Source organism: Corythoichthys intestinalis, chromosome 12 (genome assembly GCF_030265065.1).
Source record: "Corythoichthys intestinalis isolate RoL2023-P3 chromosome 12, ASM3026506v1, whole genome shotgun sequence".
NCBI lineage: Eukaryota > Metazoa > Chordata > Actinopteri > Syngnathiformes > Syngnathidae > Corythoichthys > Corythoichthys intestinalis.
This window is the reverse complement of record NC_080406.1, coordinates 26,504,901-26,526,049: the sequence shown is the minus strand read 5'-3', so window position 1 is coordinate 26,526,049 and position 21,149 is coordinate 26,504,901. Positions and strand designations below refer to the sequence as shown.

Below are 21,149 nucleotides of genomic sequence, written 5' to 3'. Positions count from 1 at the left end.
CTAGGTAATATCTTTAGAAAACATAGCATTAACTTTCATTGTTACGCTGACGACACACAACTGTATTTATCAATTGAACCTGAGCAGATCAGGCAAGTGGACAAACTAAGCACCTGCGTCCGAGATATAAATACCTGGATGAGCACTAACTATCTTCTACTTAACCCTGAAAAGACAGAAGTCCTTATAATAGGCCCGAAAAGTGTGAGAGACTCTTTAAGTGCCCAGATAGTCACTCTGGACAATGTAAGTGTAGCCTCTAGCACCACAGTTAAAAACCTAGGAGTTTTATTCGACCCTGACTTATCGTTTAAAGCTCACATTAAACAAACGTGCAGAACGGCCTTCTTTCACCTATGCAACATAGCCAAAATTAGAAATATTTTATCTAAAAGCGATTAAATTAATTCATGCGTTCTTTACATCGAGATTGGATTACTGTAACTCCCTACTTGTAGCTTGTCCTAAAAGTTCTCTAAAATGTCTTCAGCTAGTCCAAAACGCAGCAGCAACACTTTTAACAGGAATCAATAGAAGAGAGCACATCACCCCTGTGCTCCAGGCCCTTCACTGGCTTCCAGTCGAGTTTAGAATTAAATTTAAAATCCTCCTTCTTACATTTAAGACCATTAATGGGTTGGGGCCATTTTATCTCACGATGCTCTGGTTCCATACCGCCCCGACAGAACACTCCGCTCTCAGAATGCAGGTCTACTGGTAGTTCCCAGGGTTTCTAAAAGTACTGTCAGAGCTAGAGCCTTTAGCCACCAAGCCCCTGTTTTATGGAATCAGCTTCCAGCTAATATTAAAGAAGCCGAGACAGTCTGCACATTTAAGATTAGATTAAAAACGTTCCTATTCGACAAAGCTTATGGTCAGGCTAGTTGAAGTCGGAGTAGACTCACAGTTTAGTCTAAGCTGCACTAGAAGCTATAATGCTGGGGGAAGTACAGCCACTGAGTTCTATCTCCTTTTTCTCACTTTACCTACCACTTGTCTTACTTTATTTCTATTTTGCAATGTTAATATCTAGTTTTTTCGTCTCTACATCACAAGTCACCCGGTATCCCCTTTTCCCCTCCCCTCTGGGGAGGGGCTATTTTTCAGCTGCAGCCTCCTGACTGTCCGGACCCCTGGCTGGATGGACGTCCTCGTTGCACCCCCGTCTCATCTGGCTAGATGGACCTCTTCTTGTTTCTTTACTCCACTGCCTCTTTACGGACTGTAACTTCGCCTGCTAATTCCCATTCCTGGTGCTTCCTGTCTATCCGTCCTTGGAGTGGATCTCTCCTGACTGTGGTACTCCCCAAGGTTTCTCATTTTCTCCCAAAGACTCTGGAGTTTTTGGAGTTTTTCCTTGCCGACATGGAGGGTCTAAGGATGGGGGATACCCAGGACTTGAACTTTATTTATTCATCTTTGTTGCTTCATTTGCTGTTTCTGATTGTGTATCATATTGCCCCTGCAAAGCCATTTGAGACAACCTTGTTGTGATCCAGTGCTATACAAATAAAATTGAATTGAATTGAATTTCGTGACATCAGCAATACCCGATGTTCCGTGCACCTGTTTTTAAGTCTGTCAGTGTTTATGTGCGTGGGTATAACTGACATCAAATTTTAATGTCTAAAGGGGCAACTGAGTTAATATATTAATAAGATGACTAAACAAAAAAAATATATGATTTAGGATTTTATTTAAAAAAAAATTTAAAAATTCTTGTGTTGGCATTATTTATATCAGGGGGAGACTGTCTCGCGCGTTTTTTTTTTTTTTTTTTTTTTTTTTTTTAAATCACCCTCTCGTCCTTCATTGAATCATCCTGTGTAACTACTTCCTGTCTCCGGGTTGTCTTCATGTGTTCCCCTGCAGGACTTTGTGCTCATCGAGGAGGAGTCTGCCGGTGGACTTCCAGTAGCTGCTTGGCCGCCGCCTTCTCCACGCTCCCCTCCTTCCTCCCATCATCATCATCATCATCTGCAGCAGCAGTCCAGTGCCTCCCGGACCTTTGAAGAAAGCGCCCCCTCCCCACCATCTCATCCTCTCCATCAGTCTCCTCGGCACCTCCCTGCGTGCCACGATGGGCTGCAAGCGCCACACTACCTTGTTGTGTTGATACCGAGATATTTCAGTAATCAAATATGAATCATGCGTTTGATATTTCTGGACACTTTGCTCGTCAGCATTCTCACGGTTTGGCTCCACATATCACCAGCGTCATCCGGTACGTAGCGCTGTATTTTTTGGTTGTATTTACCTTCCGTGTTATCAGTTGCATCTTGTGCGATTTTTCTATCAGTATTATAGCGGCTCGTTGTTGGATAAAGAGCGACGAATGTTTGTGCTACGACTTTAACGTGCCGGTGTAGGGCAGGCTTAAACATGCCAGCTTTGTTCCCTATGCTAAAACGCTACTGCATCCAAATTAAAAAAAAACATATATGCACACAAATGAACCAGTGGTCTTATCCTAACTGCATGATACTGACTATCTATTGGAAGCTTAGTGGTAATGATTAAGCACTTTTGGAAATATATAATTAAAGTCAAATAATTTTAAAAATTGCAGCAAAAGTCTGTACTCATGCTCACAACTAAAAAAGTGTTGCAGTGACTACCTGAACCTTTTGTCAGTGAGGGGCTGGAGGTTGACAGCTTGTTCAGGTGTGCGTATGTATGACTCTCTTGCAGCTTCTCACAGTGCAGAGGACAAGGTTGAGAGGGACGCAGTGCCGGTGAAGCAACAGGCGACTGCAGCACTCGCTTCAGAAAACAAAATCCACCATGTGGTCGGGCAGGTGATCGCCTACCCATCTCGTCTCATCTACTACCTGAACGAGGACTCAGAGAGTGCCTGCCATGACCTGGACACGCGGGCCAAAAGCCAAACCGCACAGGGTCAGGTAGGAAAATACCAAGCTCAGTCAGATTATATTTTGTGACCATCAGCAGATAGCCTGACCACGTGCTGCTTATCAGGCCATCTCACAAGCTTGCGATCCTGTTTTCCGAGCACATAAATAGCTGCCTAAAGTCATGCTGTGTGGTGCTGAAGAAAGCTGCACCCAAGCAGAACCACCATCTGCCATTCTTTCACCACATCTGTTTGTGTTATCCAGTGGGGACTGGATAGCTAACTTATCTACAGCTTTCTAAGTGGTCAGTAAATAACTGCAGTCCAATTTTCTTTCTCAAGGTACAAGCTATACTTAATGCAAGCTCGTGGGCCTTTCAGTGTCCACAAGTAAAGCTGGTAAAGTCAACTGTCATGGGTACAAAATCTCCCATCAATCCAAAGACATTGTATCAGCACACTGATTTGCTTTTTTTTTGTGAGAACACGAAATGGGCATTTTGTATCAAAACTTTCTATAGTATCTGTAGGGTTGCCAACTCTCCCTTAAAATACGGAATCGTCCAGAAACAAAAGTACGCATCCCTGATTGAGCTTTCAAGGGACGCGCTTTGTCCCTTATTATCATCAAACTCGAAAATAGCATCTTATTTGTAGAACGAATGAATACTGGTATGGTGCTTTACAAGAATATGCAGGAAAACACATTCCCCCGCCTATCCTGCCTTTAGGCTTGGGCATCGTTTGAGTATGAACGGTTCCGATTCCACGTTTCGATTCCGATTCTTTGAATTGGCAAGATAAAAAAAATTGCGCAGTTCATATTAATTTCTTAACTTGTCCATTATTTTTTTAAATTATATGAACTTTCAATTAACTTTGCTATGAATTTCTCACAGGGCTATTTTTAACTTGTATATAAATATCAGTGTTTGAACTTGAATATGATGAAGTTTCTTTAAGGAGTGCACTTTTACAAAGACGTTTATTTTTCAAAAGCTCACGGAGAAAACATTTACACATATTCTTTTGCCTATGTTTTAGAGTGACTTATGCTGCAGGCATTTTTGCATGTTATTGAACTCCCACTAATGGGCTAACCTGGCGTAAATATCAAACAAAGTGAAAAACATCTTGTAAAACCCAGTCCAGGCTATCAGCAGGTACAGTATAAAATCAGAAACAGTTTTGTTGAGGAAAATGACCATCCGTCCAGTAAGCGTGAGCGTTCTGGACGGATAGTGTCTTCTGCAATGGAGAACACACATTCACTCGGTGTAGATGAAACTTGAACGTATAACAGCTGGTGGCTGGTTCCCACAGCAGAGTAGATGAATAAATGTCACGCATCACTATTGAAGCACGTGAAAAAAAAACTAATGATGTACGTTGATATGACGGAGAATTAGGGGCAAATTATTGCATTTTTAAAAAAGGACTACAAGATTCGTTGTACTATTGCTACGAGAGAGTCGCAAATATTACTTAGGGGTAAGGTAGGTGTGAGCAGCTACGCACTTTACATACATGTACCTCAGCTTGAGCTACGAGGAAGCATTAGTATAAATTCTTGTATTGATTATAATTTAATAATCTTTTAATACTGTTGATTTTAACCGAGGCGGCAACGCGCTACGTAAAGTACGTTGCTCCTTATATAGTTACTAGGGCTGTCAAACGATTAAAATTTTTAATCGAGTTAATCACAGCTCAAAAATTTATTAATCGTAATTAATCACAATTCAAACCATCTATAAAATATGGCATATTTCTCTGTAAATTATTGTTGGAATGGAAAGATAAGACACAAGACAGATATACACATTCAACATACTGTACATAAGTACTGTATTTGTTTATTATAACAATAAATCAACAAGATGGCATTAACATTCTGTTAAAGCGATCCATGGATAGAAAGACTTATAGTTCTTAAAAGATTAATGTTAGTCAAGTTATAGAAATTTTATATGAAAACCCCTCTTAATGTTTTCGTTTTAATAAAATTTGTAAAATTTTCAATCAAAAAATAAACTACTTGCTCGCCATTGTTGATGTCAATAATTACACAATCCTCATGTTGCTGAAACCCTTAAAATCAGTTGCACCCAAGCGCCAGCAGAGGGCGACAAAACACCAAAAACACAAGTAACAAGTGGACATGACACTGTGCTGTCATTTTAACCTGTTTGAGTGAGGCATGTGCGTTAAATGCGTCAAATATTTTAACGTGATTAATTAAGAAAATTAATTGCCGCCCGTTAACGCGATAATTTTGACAGCCCTAATAGTTACATTAGTCCGACATAATAATACATAATAATACAACTTATTCCCGTACTATTCCATCCATCCATCCATCCATCCATCCATCCATCCATCCATCCATCCATCCATCCATCCATCCATCCATCCATCCATCCATCCATCCATCCATCCATCCATCCATCATCCACCACTAAATCTGGTGTCGGGTCGTGGGGGCAGCAGAAGACAGACTTATTTATTGTTTTACATGCCTGGTTCTGACTGGTTCAAGGTCCGGCGCATCACGTTAAATACGGGGCACTCAGCTATGCACTACTCGGCACTTGTTTTCCATGAAGCCGGAGATGTTTAATCATTTTGGTCGTGCAGCCACCTTTGCATGATATAGCTGTGTTGCAAATGTTGCACTGAGCTGAGTGGTCATTTTTCTTTGTGAAGCCAAACATTTGAGCGCTGCCGCACAGTGACTTTGATTGAAATAAGGTTGCAATGCACACACACACTCCACGTGGCTTCGTCTTTGTTGTGTTCGGCAGCTACTTTTTTCCCGGTTGGCGGTCAGGGCGTTGAAACTTGGAATCAAAATTTTAAAATTCGAACGGTTTCGGGAGAACAGAAGTGTTAGTCCAGGATCCCATCGATGCTCAATCTCCAACCCTACTGCTTTTTGACCAATAAGTGGACGTAACAATGACAATACGAAATCTCACTCATTGGTCGAGGTACTGTCGCTAACGGAAGACAACATTAGAGTGTGGCAGATGAGAGGTTTGTGTGAAGCGAGAGTAAAAAGCATGTTCAAAATGATGATCATTTGTTTTCTTGTTCTTCTCTGTATACTCAATTTTCACTAATTGTATTATGTTTTTGTGTTCTGTCAAATTCATTAAATTTGAGGTGATCGTTTGCTAAAATGTTATTGCTGAGGGAGGGTATTTTTATCAAAACTAAATTGTAAAAAAAAAAAAAAAAAAAAAAAAAAAAAAAAATTAGAAAAACAACTTTACCTGAGAGTTTGTTTGCACTTTAAAAAAAAAAAGAAGTAATTTAAAAAAAACGGTCAAAAACACACATGCACACACTTAAGAGTTAATTTAGACAATTTTAAATTTAGCAAGAAAGATTTAATTCTAGTATATGTTCATGTGCTTATATAACTCAAATATGTACCTAATTAATTCTGTTTTGAGTAAAATTATTATAATTTTATAATTAGAATTTTTAAAAATCGCTTTTCACCGACAAAAAAAATAAAGGATGATGGTTATCTGGCCAGCCGGCTCTACCAATAAGGTAGGGGTGTGACAAAATATCGAAATGGTGATATATCGTGATACTTTGGATCCCAAAAGGTTATCGATGTGCTCATGCCAAGAATCGAGATATCGTTTTAAAAAGTTGTCTATGTCTATAAAAACAAAATCTTCCACCATAACAGTGTCTCAGATAACTCTATGGCTGCCATTGACAATGCTGAACGCCCAATCCATTAAGGCCGGGGAAGGTGAATGTATGTTCGAAACCAGAGCACTCACAGTCACTCTTTCCAATTTTCGGGGCATTTACTGGTCACTTTCCGTTCATTTTAGGGCAGTTACAGGTCATTTACTGTCGAGTTTGAGCCACTGCCTATTAATTTGCGGGGCAGTGACACATAAAATGTCCCAAAATCAACAAGAAGTGACCCATAAAATGCCCCAAATCAACAGACTGAAAATTAAAAGGAATGACCTGAAATGGCCCAAAAATTACTTCGTTGCCTGGCATTGGCTGTCACTGACGGCCATAGAAGTGGGAGGGGCCCGTTTGAAGTGGGAGGGGTTCATTTGCTCCCGCCCTCCCAGTTCAAATGGATTGGACGTCAACTATTGATAAACGTACAGCAGGATGAAGCTACAGTAGCTTGTTTATTATTGTTTATTAGTTGTTTTCTAGAAAAATTTCCTGACCAATGTAATGATAATCGTTGTATCGCCATATCGTGAGCTTTATATCGCAAATTGCATCGTATCGTGAGGTACCAAGAGGTTCCCAACCCTACAATAAGGTGTCGCTTACTTTTATTTCAGGGAGTTGGCAACCCTAACCATCTGACTACGGTAACTTGGAGCTTTGAAAGAGGCAAAACTGTTTCGAACACATCAAAGTCTGAAACGGGTACAATTTTATTACACCGTTATGTTTGAAGTTGATTGCTGAAAATGTGCATAGACTTGGAACTAAGCAGCGTGTGACCGATTGAACTAGTTTTCAATCAGTTTTCCTAATTCTTTGAGCGTGGGTAAAACGGCGCCAAGTGATAGACTTGGGCGTCTGGTATGAGTCACACCTCCCCCGCTATTAATTAATGTGTTAAATTGCTTAGATATCATTACAAGGCCCAATTCTACCGCTACGTCGTGCAGTTAGCTATTTAGTTATGCCCGCATTTTGAAAATGAATTCTACCTGACTGCCACAATTAACAGAAAAGATCCGTGGCCGTTATTTTAACTCACAAACGAGAAGGTGATGCCACAGACGAGCAAGCTGAGCAGAAGAATGGAAGCCTGTTTGCCCAAGGCATGTGCTGATAACCGGTTTCAAGGTATACCATGGTATGAAACATCATGGTTTCAGAACCTCAAAACATTTCCGTCATACCGTACGAAAGGTATTAGCTATTTTTTTATGTACCTTACATGCAGGGTGCTTGCAGCTGAAAGGCTCAATCCTCCTCCACTGGTTGTTGCTCAGTGTCAGTGAGTCAGCTGTGCTACACGATGGCTGGAGGAGGTGAAACTCCTGACCTTTTTCCTCCCATCGAAGAATGTAAAACGAAATCGCTGGTATGGGAATATTTAGGTTACAGAAAAGTTACAAACGACCTTGGCTTTGAGGAGGAGACCCAACAGACATATAAAACATGTTTGCGGAGGGTGGCTGCTGAGGAGGCAATACCTTCAATATGACTTTGCATTTATACAAAATTAAAGGTTGGTAAACACTATCATAAACGTTTCCCCGCAGCTAGGAGTTAACCCCAGTGTGTTTAATGCGTCTACCGTGGGTAAAACGTGTTTTTTTTCCTCTCTAGCAATTGCATTTAAAAAAGATGAAACATGGTATTTATGCAAGAACCGTATTTCAAGTGGTTTCACACAACTGCTTTAAGTAACTATTAATTTAGTTAAATGAAAATGCCTAAATGATTTAAGTAAGACTTAACAAACTACTTGAACAATTCTTATTCAATCCTTTTACATGCAAAATGTGTAACCACCTTTTGTTTTCTACAATAGTAGTGTTAATTTTAAAAATTCATCGTTATGTTGTGAATATTCTGGATGAGGGGGGGACCCTAGTGCAAAACATGGAGCTAACTGGAAATTGAACTCGACTGTTGCGCTCGCGATGGGTAACAGTGGGACTTTGCATCCCTTAAGTAAGCACAGAAGTCAGGCTCACTATTATGTGTTTTTTTTTTTTTTTTCCAACCGAACACACTCCAGCTATTTACAGACAACACTACTTACAGTCGTGGTGTCACTTCACAAGTCTTTGCGCCTGCTTTGTTTTCTGACATATGCACTTAAAGTGGGTGTGGCTGATTAACTCTACTAGTACATTTAACTCTGCCAGGGGTGTCTGTGTTCAACTCACTGAATGAACACTGCGCCAAGAGCGATCTTTACACTGCTAGTGTTATAACAACACCAAATGAACACGGATCGAGTCAAAATGAATTTTCACCCAAAAATCAACTCCACAGATTTTGCTGTGTATAGCAACGTGTGAGGGACAAAAGTCATACAATTTGTGCAATCACGTTACATACAGTGGGGCAAATAAGTATTTAGTCAACCACCAATTGTGCAAGTTCTCCTGCTTGAAGAGATTAGAGAGGCCTGTAATTGTCAACATGAGTAAACCTCAACCATGAGAGACAGAATGTGGAAAAAAAACAAAACAGAAAATCACATTGTTTGATTTTTAAAGAATTTATTTCCAAATTAGAGTGGGAAAATAAGTATTTGGTCACCCACAAACAAGCAAGATTTCTGGCTGTCAAAGAGGTCTATCTTCTTCTAACAAGGTCTAACGAGGCTCCACTCGTTACCTGTATTAATGGCACCTGTTTTAACCCATTATCGGTATAAAAGACACCTGTCTACAACCTCAGTCAATCACACTCCAAATTCCACTATGGTCAAGACCAAAGAGCGGTCGAAGGACACCAGAGACAATATTGTAGACCTGGACCAGGCTAGGAAGACTGAATCTGCAATAGGTAAAACGCTTGGTGTGAAGAATTTAACTGTGGGCGCAATTATTAGAAAATGGAAGACATAAAAGCCAACTGATAATCTCCCTTGATCTGGGGCTCCATGCAAATTCCAACCCCGTGGCATCAAAATGATAACAAGAACGGTGGGCAAATATCCCAGAACCACACGGGGGGACCTGGTGAATGACCCACAGAGAGCTGGGACCACAGTAACAAAGGCTATTATCAGTAACATAATGTGCCGCCAAGGACTCAAATCCTGCACTGCCAGAGGTGTCCCCCTGCTGAAGAAAGTACACATCCAGGCCTGTCTGCGGTTCGCTAGAGAGCATTTGGATGATCCAGAAGAGGATTGGGAGAATGTGTTATGGTCAGATGGAACCAAAATAGACTTTTTGGTAGAAACACAGGTTCTCGTGTTTGAAGGAGAAAGAATACTGAATTGCATCCGAAGAACACCATACCCACTGTGAAGCATGGGGGTGGAAACATCATGCTTTGGGGCTGTGTTTCTGCAAAGGTACCAGGACGACTGATCTGTGTAAAGGAAAGAATGAATGGGGCCATGTATCGAAAGATTTTGAGTGAAAATCTCCTCCCATCAGCAAGGGCATTGAAGATGAGACGTGGCTGGGTCTTTCAGCATGACAATGATCACAAACACACAGCCAGGGCAACAAAGGACTGGCTTCGTAAGAAGCATTTCAAGGTCCTGGAGTGGCCTAGCCAGTCTCCAGATCTCAACCCCATAGAAAATCTGTGGAGGGAGAAGTCCGTGTTGCCCAACGACAGCCCCAAAACATCACTGCTCTAAAGGAGATCTGCATGGAGGAATGTGCCAAAATACCAGCAATAGTGTGTGAAAAGCTTCTGAAGAGTTACAGAAAACATTCGGCCTCCGTTATTGCCAACAAAGGGTACATAATAAAGTATGAGATGAACTTTTTGTATTGACCAAAAACTTATTGTCCACCATGATTTGCAAATAAATTCTTTAAAAATCAACCAATGTGATTTTCTGTTTTTTTTTTCCACATTCGGTCTCTCATGGTTGAGGTTTACCCATATTGACAATTGCAGGCCTCTAATATTTTCAAGTGGTAGAACTTGCACAATTAGTGGTTGACTAAATACTTATTTGCCCCACTGTATATATTAAGCAAAGCTTTTTCATAAGTGTTTTAAATGACTCTCTTATATGATAAATACAACAATGGGTTCAGTAATTTATAAAAACACAAAGCTAATATGTATATACAATGAAACGCACCTATTTAAGATTTAATTTTATTTAGTTTAAACACGTACCATATGTATTAATCAATGCTTTTTCATAAGTATTTTAATTGACTCTCTTACATAATGCAACAATGGATTCAGTAATGTGCAAAATCACAAAGCTAATGTGTATATACAGTGAAAAACACCTATTTAAAAGTTAAAATCACGTTTTGGATATATTAAGCAATGCTTATTCATAAGTATTTTAATTGACTCTCTTATATGATAAACACAAGAATGGATTCAGTAATGTGTAAAAACACAAAACTAATGTGTATATACAATGAAAAACACCTATTTAAAAGTTAAAATAGTGCATGTGCATTTTTTTTTAGTGAAAAAGAGTGCGTATAATGTAAACGATACGAGTCATCGGTGCTTTTTATGGAAAATAATTCAATTTTTTTTTTCTGATGCCGTTGAGCTGTGGCTGTGGGTTATGCTCACCTAAATGACTGCATTTATTTAATTTTACTTAGAATGTTTGTTATTTTATTATGTATTTTGACTTAACATTATACTTATGTTCCAATTTGCTAATATGTTTTGAAAAATAAAAATCCTGTTCAATGGATTTTATTTTATTTTTTTAACACAGTTATCGCAAAGTAACACATTTTAGAGCTGTAATTGCAATACCTGATTCCATGAAACCATGATATTTTTGCTTAAGGTTATCATACCGTCAGAATCTCATGCCGGCACATGCCTAGTTTGCCCAAAGCTTGTTTTATCAAGCCTTATTTGCCTTACTTTTTTCTACTGCGTCTAAAATTCAGAAAACACTTTTTTTTTTTTTTTTTTTTTTTTTTTTTTTTTTTTTTACATTATAAAGCCTCAACTAATGTATAGTAAATTAAATTGCCAGTCAAGCATAAGACCTTTATTAATGATGCAGGTAGTATTTTAAGAAACATTTTGACTGTCATGGTCTTTAAATTGTGTGGATAAGTTAACCATATATTCACTTGATGACACAGTAAAACACCCATCAAAAGTCTTTTAAACTCAACAGCAAATGATCTTTCACACACCTTGCATTCGTGTTTTGTTAACCATTCATTCATTCATTCATTTTCCATGCCGCTTATTTTAAAGCATAAAATTATGATCAAATTTAAGAATATCAGTTTGCGGCTAACAGTTGTATTTGACAACACTGCATGGGCTTCACCTTTTCTGAATCCTTGCTTGGCTCACAGCAGCTTCTGCTTATTACTGAGCCAGGTGGTAAACTTGTGGTTTGACTGCATAATATCAATCGACTATGGCTCTGAAATAGAACTTCTCCCAGATCTGCTTGAGTCTTGATTAGTGCATGCTGGAGCATTTTTTTCAAGTTTTTATTTTGAGTTATTGGATATTTTGGAGTCTTCTTCTGACTAAAGTTAATAATTTATTGCTGGTTCATCTGCGCTCTTGTGATATCTTGAGGAGAGTTTGAGGCACATCTTTCCCTGAAAATGTTTGTTGAATTACAAAGTGAGGGAGCACTGCAGCATTTGAATTTTGACGTGTCGCTGCACTTTCTGAATCATGGAAATGAGTTCTTCTGAAGACTTTAGAGTAGACTTACTATTTTTTCTCCCCCCTACAGGCGATCCACCTCGCTCAGGTCAGCTTCCAGCTAGAGGCATTCGGCACCCAATTTGTTCTCGATCTAACACTGAACAAGTAAGTTCTCCTCTTTAATTAGCTTTAAGTTCATCCCTGTGCTGTTGGTTGCACCTGTGCCAAGAATATGAAGAAATCCAAGCCATGTGTCCACATCCCTGCTGACACACAGACAAACAAATATCCAAATGCCAGTAAAAGCACACCTTAATCCTATTCAGTGTGGTTGTGAGTCATGAAAATTGTTCAGACTGTGGTTTGCCCTTTGGTGTGACCATGTCTCCCATAGTAGCATCTTCGGTTGAGTTTGTATGGTTAGTAGTTGGCCCACCGCTGTATTTCTGTCCACATTGGGGTGGAATAGCTACAGTACTTGTTATAGTGCAGTGGTATGACAAAGTATCTGAACCTTTTAGAATTTCTCACATTTCTGCATGAAATCACCATCAAATGTGATCTGATCTTTGTCAAAATCACACAGATGAAAATACAGTGTCTGCTTTAACTAAAACCACCCAAGCATTTATAGGTTTTCATATTTTAATGAGGATAGCATGCAAACAATGACAGAAGGGGGAAAAATAAGTAAGTGAACCCTCTATCTAAGGAGACTTAAAGAGCAATTGAAACCAATTCTTACCAAACATTTTAAGTCAGGTGTGTGCCCAAGCACTGATGAGTGGTTTAAAGCTGCCCTGCCCACTATAAAACACACCTGGTAAGAATTGTCTTGATGAAAAGCATTGTCTGATGTGCATCATGGCTCGGTCAAAAGAGCTGTCTGAAGACCTGCGATCACGGATTGTTGATTTGTATAAAGCTGGTAAAGGATACAAAACCATCTCTAAAAGTCTGGATGTTCATCAATTGACAGTCAGAGAAGTTGTCTGGGAGAGAGTTTGGCACTGTTGCTTTGCTCCCAAGGAGTGGCCGTCCACCAAAGATGATGCCAAGAATTACGCGCAGAATACTCAGGTAGGTAAAAAAAGAACCCTAGAGTGTCTGCTAAAGACTTACAGAAATCACTGAAACAGTCCAATATCTCTGTGCACACATCAACTATATGTAAAACTATGGCCAAGAATGGTGTTCATGGGAGGACTCCAAGGAAGAAGCTGCTGCTGTCTATAAAAAACATTGTTGCTCGTTTAATGTTCGCAAAAAGGCACTTGGACACTCCACAGAAGTTTTGGCAAAGTATTTTTTGGACTGATGAAATCAAAGTTTGTTGTTGAATTGTTTTGGAGTAACACACAACGTCATGTGTGGAGGAAAAATGGAACAGCTCACCAACATCAACACCTCATCCCCACTGTGAAGCATGGTGGAGGGAGCCTCATGATTTGGGGCTGTTTTGTTGTCTCAGGGCCTGCACAACTTGCAATCATTTATGGAAGAATGAATTCAAAAGTTTATCAGGATGTTTTGCAGGAAAACCTGCGTCTGTCTGTCAGACAGTTGAAGCAAAAAAGAGGATGAATGTTGCAACAAAACAATGATCCAAAACGCAGAAGTAAATTTACTTCAGAATGGTTTCAGAAGAACAAAATACACGTTCTGGAGTGACCAAGTCAAAGTCCAGACTTAAACCCCATTGAGATGCTGTGGCATGAACTAAAGACAGCGATTCATGCCAGATATCCCAGGAATCTGACTGATTTAGAGCAGTTTTGTAGAGAAGAATGGGCCAAAATTAGTCCTGATCGATGTGCAAGACTGATCTGAAGCTACAGGAAGCATCTGGTTGAAGTTATTGCAGCCAAAGGGGAGAGGGGGGCACCAAATATTACATGTGATGGTTAGCTTACTTATTTTTCTGTCTTCTGTCATTGTTTGCATACTGACTTCATTAAAATATGAAAACCTATAAATGTTTGGGTGATTTTCGTTAAAGCAGATACTTTTTTTTCATCTGTGTGATTTTGACAAAGATCAGATCACATTTGATTGTGATTTTATGCAGAAATGTGAGAAATTCCAAAAGGTTCAGATACTTTTTCATACCAATGTAAGTCTCAACTCAAAATAGAAATCAGTGGAGAGTAAACACGCATCATTTGGATCAGCATCAAATTATACACAACCATAGATGCACAGGCCCTTTGTATACCTGATGAGTCATGCATTAGACATTGAAAATTAATTTAAACAGTGCCTTGCCAGCCACGCCATTTAATTGCATGAAAATTGGTTTAGTAGTTTTTGCATAATCTTACTAAGAAATGAACAAATCCGTAGCAGTTGTACAAACACAATTAAAAAGCTAGGCTATGAATGCAATGTGCGTAAAACTTTTATTTGATGAATGGAACGTTTGTCAAAGGAAATGATATTCTCAGAGGAAGCTGCCAAACTGTAGAATATTCTCTTTATATTTGTTTTTTTAAGCTGTCAGACATCAGCCAAAGACAAGCGTCATTTAATGTTATTTTGGAAAGATCAGGTCTTTAATGAGGTTTTAATTGGCTTGATTCGAAATAAGCATAGAGACAGACGTTCTGCAGATCAGAGTCCCGCTTGGAGACATGAGGCTCCGGACACTCAATGATATTGATTTAGTTCCTTCACTGAGAAGCCAGTCTACATATGAGAGATCTTAATGTGTATGTGTACAAAGGATTTTGAAATACTAATTGAATCCCTTGGCTCTTAATGTGATTTAAAGCTGGGTTCTGTCATAAAGTATGGTAATTTCATACAGACTTCATGGCTGAGTGGTGTCAGATATCAAGGCTGGCACACACCACTGCAGTAGCTTGATTTGTAACCCCTTCCAAATCACAGAGGAAGTGGCGGTTTATTTTAACACCAGAAAATAATTGTCATCCCACGAGGCAGGCGAAGTGTGCTTTCCCGCAGCTGTGCCAATAATGGAGAGATTGCTGAATTGTTGCATTGTTGTTGATCACGGGAAGACCCCTGAGGTGGATTATTTGGTTTTGCTTGAACAGCATGCCTCAAATAGGTTCATTTTACATGCGGTGTCCGAATTCTTTTTTATTTTTTTAATTTTATGTTAATGCTGTCCTTCATAGACATAGACAAGATCTGACATTACAGCTGACAGATTGTGTTCTAAGAAATCTGATATTATCTTTCAAGAATATCCACAAAGGTCAATTTGTACGTTGGAACAGTGAAATTACAGGGTGACCTTCATCCCCCATTTTGCCTACGTTTCGGTTATCTTTGCGATGCTAGCTTCAGCTTTTTTGTGTGTGCACAGAAAGAGAAGAGTTTGAACTCCGTTTGGTGGTAAAGCTATGACAGTACTGCTTACAGCATAGGCATATCTGCAATGTACCTGTGTCTGCCTCTTACCTCTTAATTCACCTGATAGTCTCAACAGAAAATGTCAATGGGTTTCCCAATAATTACATAATATAAATAATATTGCATTTTGAACAGTTTTTTAGCTGAAAGGAAGGGAAAAATATTACCAGCACATCTAAGTATGAGACGGTGCAGTATTAAGATGAAATACAACAAACTGCCGTATGATAAATGCATTGTGTGGCTCCTATTGCATTCGGTTAAATTAACTTCCCGGTTCATCGAGGAAGAGTCTTGATGTGAAACTAGTACAGTATTTTTTGGACTATGAGTCGCACCTGAGTATAAGTCACACCAGCCATAAAATGCCCAACGAAGAGGAAAAAAAACATATATAAGTCGCACCGGAGGATAAGTCGCATTTTTGGGGGAAATTTACTTGATAAAATCCAACAAATAGAGCAGATATGTCATCTTGGATGGCAATTTAAAATAATAATACCAATAGAGAACAACATGTTGAATAAGTGCACAGTATGATAATGTTACACGATGTTAAGTATGTAGTATGTTAACTCATTCACTCCCAGCCATTTTCACCGGAACAAGGCCCTTCGCTCCCGGCCGTTTTACTGGATTTTGACTGATTTTGCAAGGCCCACAGAAAATTCTGTTCTATTGCTATATAAACATGGAACCCACCAAAATAAAGACTAGACTCTTTTCTTTCAGCAGAAAAAGTTAGTTCATATCTTTTTCCATTCTTTAGAAATGAGCATTAGAAAATAGCTTAGTTTGAGCAATTTTCCAATTTCTGATGAAAAAACAGAGAAATTGAGCTTTTTGTGAAAGCATACATTTCAAACATAACTTTGACTTATACAAAGCTATTTTTTGCTTTAGTTACATCCTAAACATCTGAATAATGTCTTCCTTTTACAAAATAAGATAAACAACAAGAGCTTTTGATAGCAAAATAACAATTTATTTACACATAACTAACTGAAAGATGACGCTGTTCTGGCCGCGATAGCCGGTTAAACTTTTCCCTCATTGCCGTCTGTCTCATAAAGATGAATTTATTTGAGTCTCTGCGGGCTCTGCTCGCGAGCAGCATGGACTCAAAGGCATCGTCCGCTACATTAGTGGTCCCGGTCGTTCTGCTCGGTCGTCCAGCGCCTGGCATCCCGGGCGTCCTACCGGTTGTTCTGCTCGGTCGTCCGCCGCCTGGCATCCGTTCAGTCGTCTTTCGTCGGCCGTGCGGCTTGGCCGTTCGTTGCAGTTGAATCAAGTTGCGGGGCTTACCAAATGTGCTACTGCCCTGCAATGGCCAGTTTTATTGCTTTAAAATGGATTTTCAGCTTTGTGCTTTGGAGCTAAATTGAACCCCGACCCAGAGATGTCTTTTTTTTTTGTCGGAATGTAAAAGACGTATAAATACGTCTTTGGACACTGAAACAATTAAAATAGAACATATTTATACATTTTTGGGAGCAAATAAGTTAACGTAACATAGCTATTAAGAGTTATTCAGATAACTATAACATAAAGAACATGCTAACAAGTTTACCAAACCATCAGTGTCACTCCCAAACTCCAAAATAACATGTGAAATGATATAATAATGTGTTAATAATTTCATACATAAGTCGCTCCAGAGTATAAGTCGCACCCCAAGCCAAACTATGAAAAAAAACTGCGACTTACAGTCCGAAAAATACGGTATGTAACGCAAAAATAAGTTGGGGGCCTCTGTAGTGTACTTTAGAAATTGCCACTTTGTTCAAAATTTTACTTATCTCAGTTATTTTGTCTGGTTGGACTTTGTGGCTATTAAAGTATTTTATGGTATGTGGTAAAAACTAAAATTTATTTCAAATCATAGCCATGTCTGGCACAGGCCCGTCACCAGACATTAGTTTTAAGGAGGGCATATGAAATGCATGGGGTGAGGGGCACAATAATTATTACACCATTTCTGTATTTTGAATAAGCCTACAGAATTTTAAACTATTCAGACCGCACCTACTCATCACATCCGAGGTAGGTTTGCTATTTCGGATCAGGTGTAAAAACGTAACGTTATTTAAAAATAGAATAGTAAAGCATCGACAACAGGATTCGAACCCAAGACCAAAAACGTATTTTTGTCTCGTTGCAAGCCCTTAACCATTGCAACAAGAGACCCGCATCAAAGGCATCTTTAAACAGGGTTCCTGCTGGGTCTTAAAAAGTCTTAAAAGCATTGAATTTATGAATTTGGAAATAATACCTTAAATAGTCTTGAAAAAATATTGAATTTTCATATCTGGGTCTTAAAATTTATGATGTATGTAACTTCTCCGTGTCTCATTTCTCCTCAAAAATGTCATTTGTGATTTAGACAGGCGGAGGAGCCAATCATTGAGAACGCAACGCAGCCCAGGGTCAAATTCGTTGATTGCAAGCACTGATCGATTATTTGATATTGTGTAGTTCTTTTGACTTGCTAACCCAAGTCGAAACAGCGTTGGCTCACTGAAAGATTACATCAAATATGGCTGCTTCTTAAATTTGGGCTGCTGTGCGACCATAATGAAAAAGATCACTATTATTATAGAGATTGATTTCACTCCCGCTCCTGCACGCTTCTGTCCCGATCACGGGATTAATCAAATTATTAATCCTGTCCCGCGGGATTCTCACGTGAATCTCATGTCATGACGGGAGTCCCAACAAAATGTCATGCTCTACACGACACAGACACAGATTTTTTTTTACACCTAGCCATACATTTTATATTAGAGCGAAATGTGGTTGAGTTAACAATCCTTTCGCCTTTGGCACAAACCAGTGGATAGCAGTATGTTCGAGGTTTTTTTTGCATCGTACGCTAAAAAAAAAAAAAAAAAAAAAAAATCAGCTGGGTACAATGGGCATGAAGACGCTAGAGTCCCATCCTAAATCGTCCAAGTACATAACCTCCATGAGGGGAAAGAAACAAACTCCCTCCATTGCCAGCATTTTTCAGTCAGCTGCTCACAAGCCTGAGGAGACAGAAGCTAAAGCCAGTCAGCAAGCTGCTAATATAAGCGAAGCGACAACAGCTACTGGCTCGTGCTGCATTCAATTTTTAATATGCTGCATTCTTACATCCTACACACATTCCACATTTCCATTTTCGAGAAACATAAGTCCCTTTCACACACTCCGAAACAACGAGAATATCGCGGGATTTAACCGTGCAGCGGTTGTATGTGAAAAAAATTTTCCGGGTCGACTTACACTGAGATTACGCGGACATTTAACGGGTTAAGTCCTAGTATAATGTCCGGGACTTTCCCGGGAAGCGGTGTGCGTGAAAGCAGGCGTTAAATTCCCGGGACCCAGCACGATGGCTGATGACGTAAATATCATGGCGGGCCGATTGTCACTTTCTCTCTCTTCGCAGTAAGACGAAAAGCGGTAAACAAACATCGCAATTATCAGCATAGCAAGCTGGAAATAGCTCAATTAAACTGAAAATATAATGAAATTAAATTGCTTCGGGATTGTAGAGCCGAGGAAGAGAGTCCATCGTCCATCTTTGGAAATGTGTGGTTTATTTTGTTGCCGATGTTAGGGTCCGCTACTGCGGAAACAAGGTTGTGCTTCAAAGCAAAAAACAACAGAGGGAAGCGTTCAACGGTTTACTAAATAAAAACAATAATACAAGCGATCGTGGAAAAGGGGGAATAACACAATGGGTCCTTGACAGTAGAACCGAGGATTAAAGTCCATTGTCCATCTTTGGAAATGTGTGGTTTATTTTGTTGCCGATTTTACGGTCCGCGACTGCGGAAACAAGGTTGTACTTCAAAGCAGAGAACAACAGAAGAATGGGTTCAAGGGTTTATTAAATAAAGACAAAAATACATGCGATCGCGAAAAAGGGGGATAACACAATGGGTCCGTGACAATAGGTCAATGGAGATCAGTAATACTAATCTAAGCGGTAGGCAGAGTGCCAATAAGACAACAAAACAAAGCCGGCGGGATTCTTCCTTCCACCCTTCTCTTGGATCGCCTGGGCTTAAATACAGTCTTGACGAGCTTGAATTGGCTGCAGTTACGTCGTCGGGAACAGTTAGGGTTAGCTAACCCTAACCCTACCCCCCTCCGGAACAAAACACGATTTGACCAGACATTGTGACAGCTCACCCTAACCCTAACTTGAGGAAACCTGTAGGTAATATGTTCAAAGTGTAATGGTTAAACAATTCAAAAGGTCTGGCTTCAATGGGCATTAAATTGTATGCATGCTGATGGGCGGTGATGAAGCCCCCCAAAAAACAAGGTAATTTCCTAGCGCTGTACTTCGAGTGAAGCGGCAAAAGTCTTTTGGGGGGCAGGCACGGCCCCCTATGGCCCGCCCATGGTGACGGATCTGATTTGGTAGCATTGTTCTAGGTAGTTTAGTTGTAAGCCACATGTGCGTCACAGTTTTGAGGCTCTGAAAGTTTTGGCTCAAGTCCTAGTGTGTGAAGCTTGCTCATTCTTATTCCTATGGCAATTATCTCTGCGTATTCCCAATTTCTCCCATATGTGGACAAGCACTATAGAAATTGACTGTATGAATAATGTGAAAGTACCTCAATATTTCTTGGATGTAGGTTACCGTATTTTTCGGACTTTAAGTCGCACCTGAGTATAAGTCGCAGCAGTCATAAAATGCCCAACGAAGAGGAAAAAAAACATATATAAGTCGCACCGGAGTATAAGGCGCATTTATGGGGGAAATTTACTTGATAAAATCCAACACATAGAACAGATATGTCATCTTGGAATGCAATTTAAAATAAGATTACAATAGAGAACAACATGCTGAATAAGTGTACAGTATGATAATGTTACATGATGCATGAACAACGGAATGCAAACGTGGCCTGTATGTGAACGTAACATAGATATTAAGAGTTATTCAGATAACTATAGCATAAAGAACATGCTAACAGGTTTACCAAACCATCAGTGTCACTCCAAAACACCTAAATAATATGTGAAATTATATAGAAATGTGTTAAGAATTTCACACAAGTCGCTCCAGAGTATAAGTCGCACCCCCAGCCAAACTATGAAAAAAACTGTGACATATAGTCCGAAAAATACGGTATATTGAATCCTTGTCTCTTAGGAAAAAAGTTAATTTCATTAGAACATACCATCTTTGGAGCATCTGTTTGTCTAGCCAGTCACTCGCAATCGTCTATAAAAGAATATTGATAAGGGTGCATAATGTTTTAGCTGGTGCGCTGACTAGTGTATGCGGAAAGAGGGAACACAATGTTCTGAATAGGAAGCATCTCTATTCATCTGTTTTAAGAGTAGATGTATTTCCTATGTGTTAAAGCTACGATAAACAGGCATGACAGTGCTTGGTGTCACTAGCTCCAAGCTTCATTTGATGTTATGTCAGACATCAGAACCTCCGGCAGCGTTTTGGTCTTCTCAGTTTGCCGCTTTTGCAGCTGTGGCTGCTGCATTGTAGCAGTCCTGTGCAAGCCTCAAGACATCATCAGACACTCCTTAGTTCAACAAAAGCACACTTGAAGATGCTCACGTTCCAGTGGCTACG

The 21,149-nt window shown here is 39.5% G+C and overlaps 1 protein-coding gene across 2 annotated transcripts in view; it reads left to right on the top strand.

The window, feature by feature from the left end:
* The first annotated feature begins 1,886 nt into the window (after positions 1-1,886).
* LOC130926664 (disintegrin and metalloproteinase domain-containing protein 23) overlaps positions 1,887-21,149 on the top strand; it is a 79,924-nt gene continuing 60,661 nt past the window's right edge. For both annotated transcript variants that reach the window (XM_057851708.1, XM_057851709.1), the window contains exons 1-3: positions 1,887-2,224; positions 2,692-2,903; positions 12,267-12,343. In XM_057851708.1, coding sequence (XP_057707691.1) covers positions 2,149-2,224; positions 2,692-2,903; positions 12,267-12,343 — 365 coding nt within the window. In that variant the 5' untranslated portion in view covers positions 1,887-2,148. The remainder of the gene's footprint in view (positions 2,225-2,691; positions 2,904-12,266; positions 12,344-21,149) is intronic.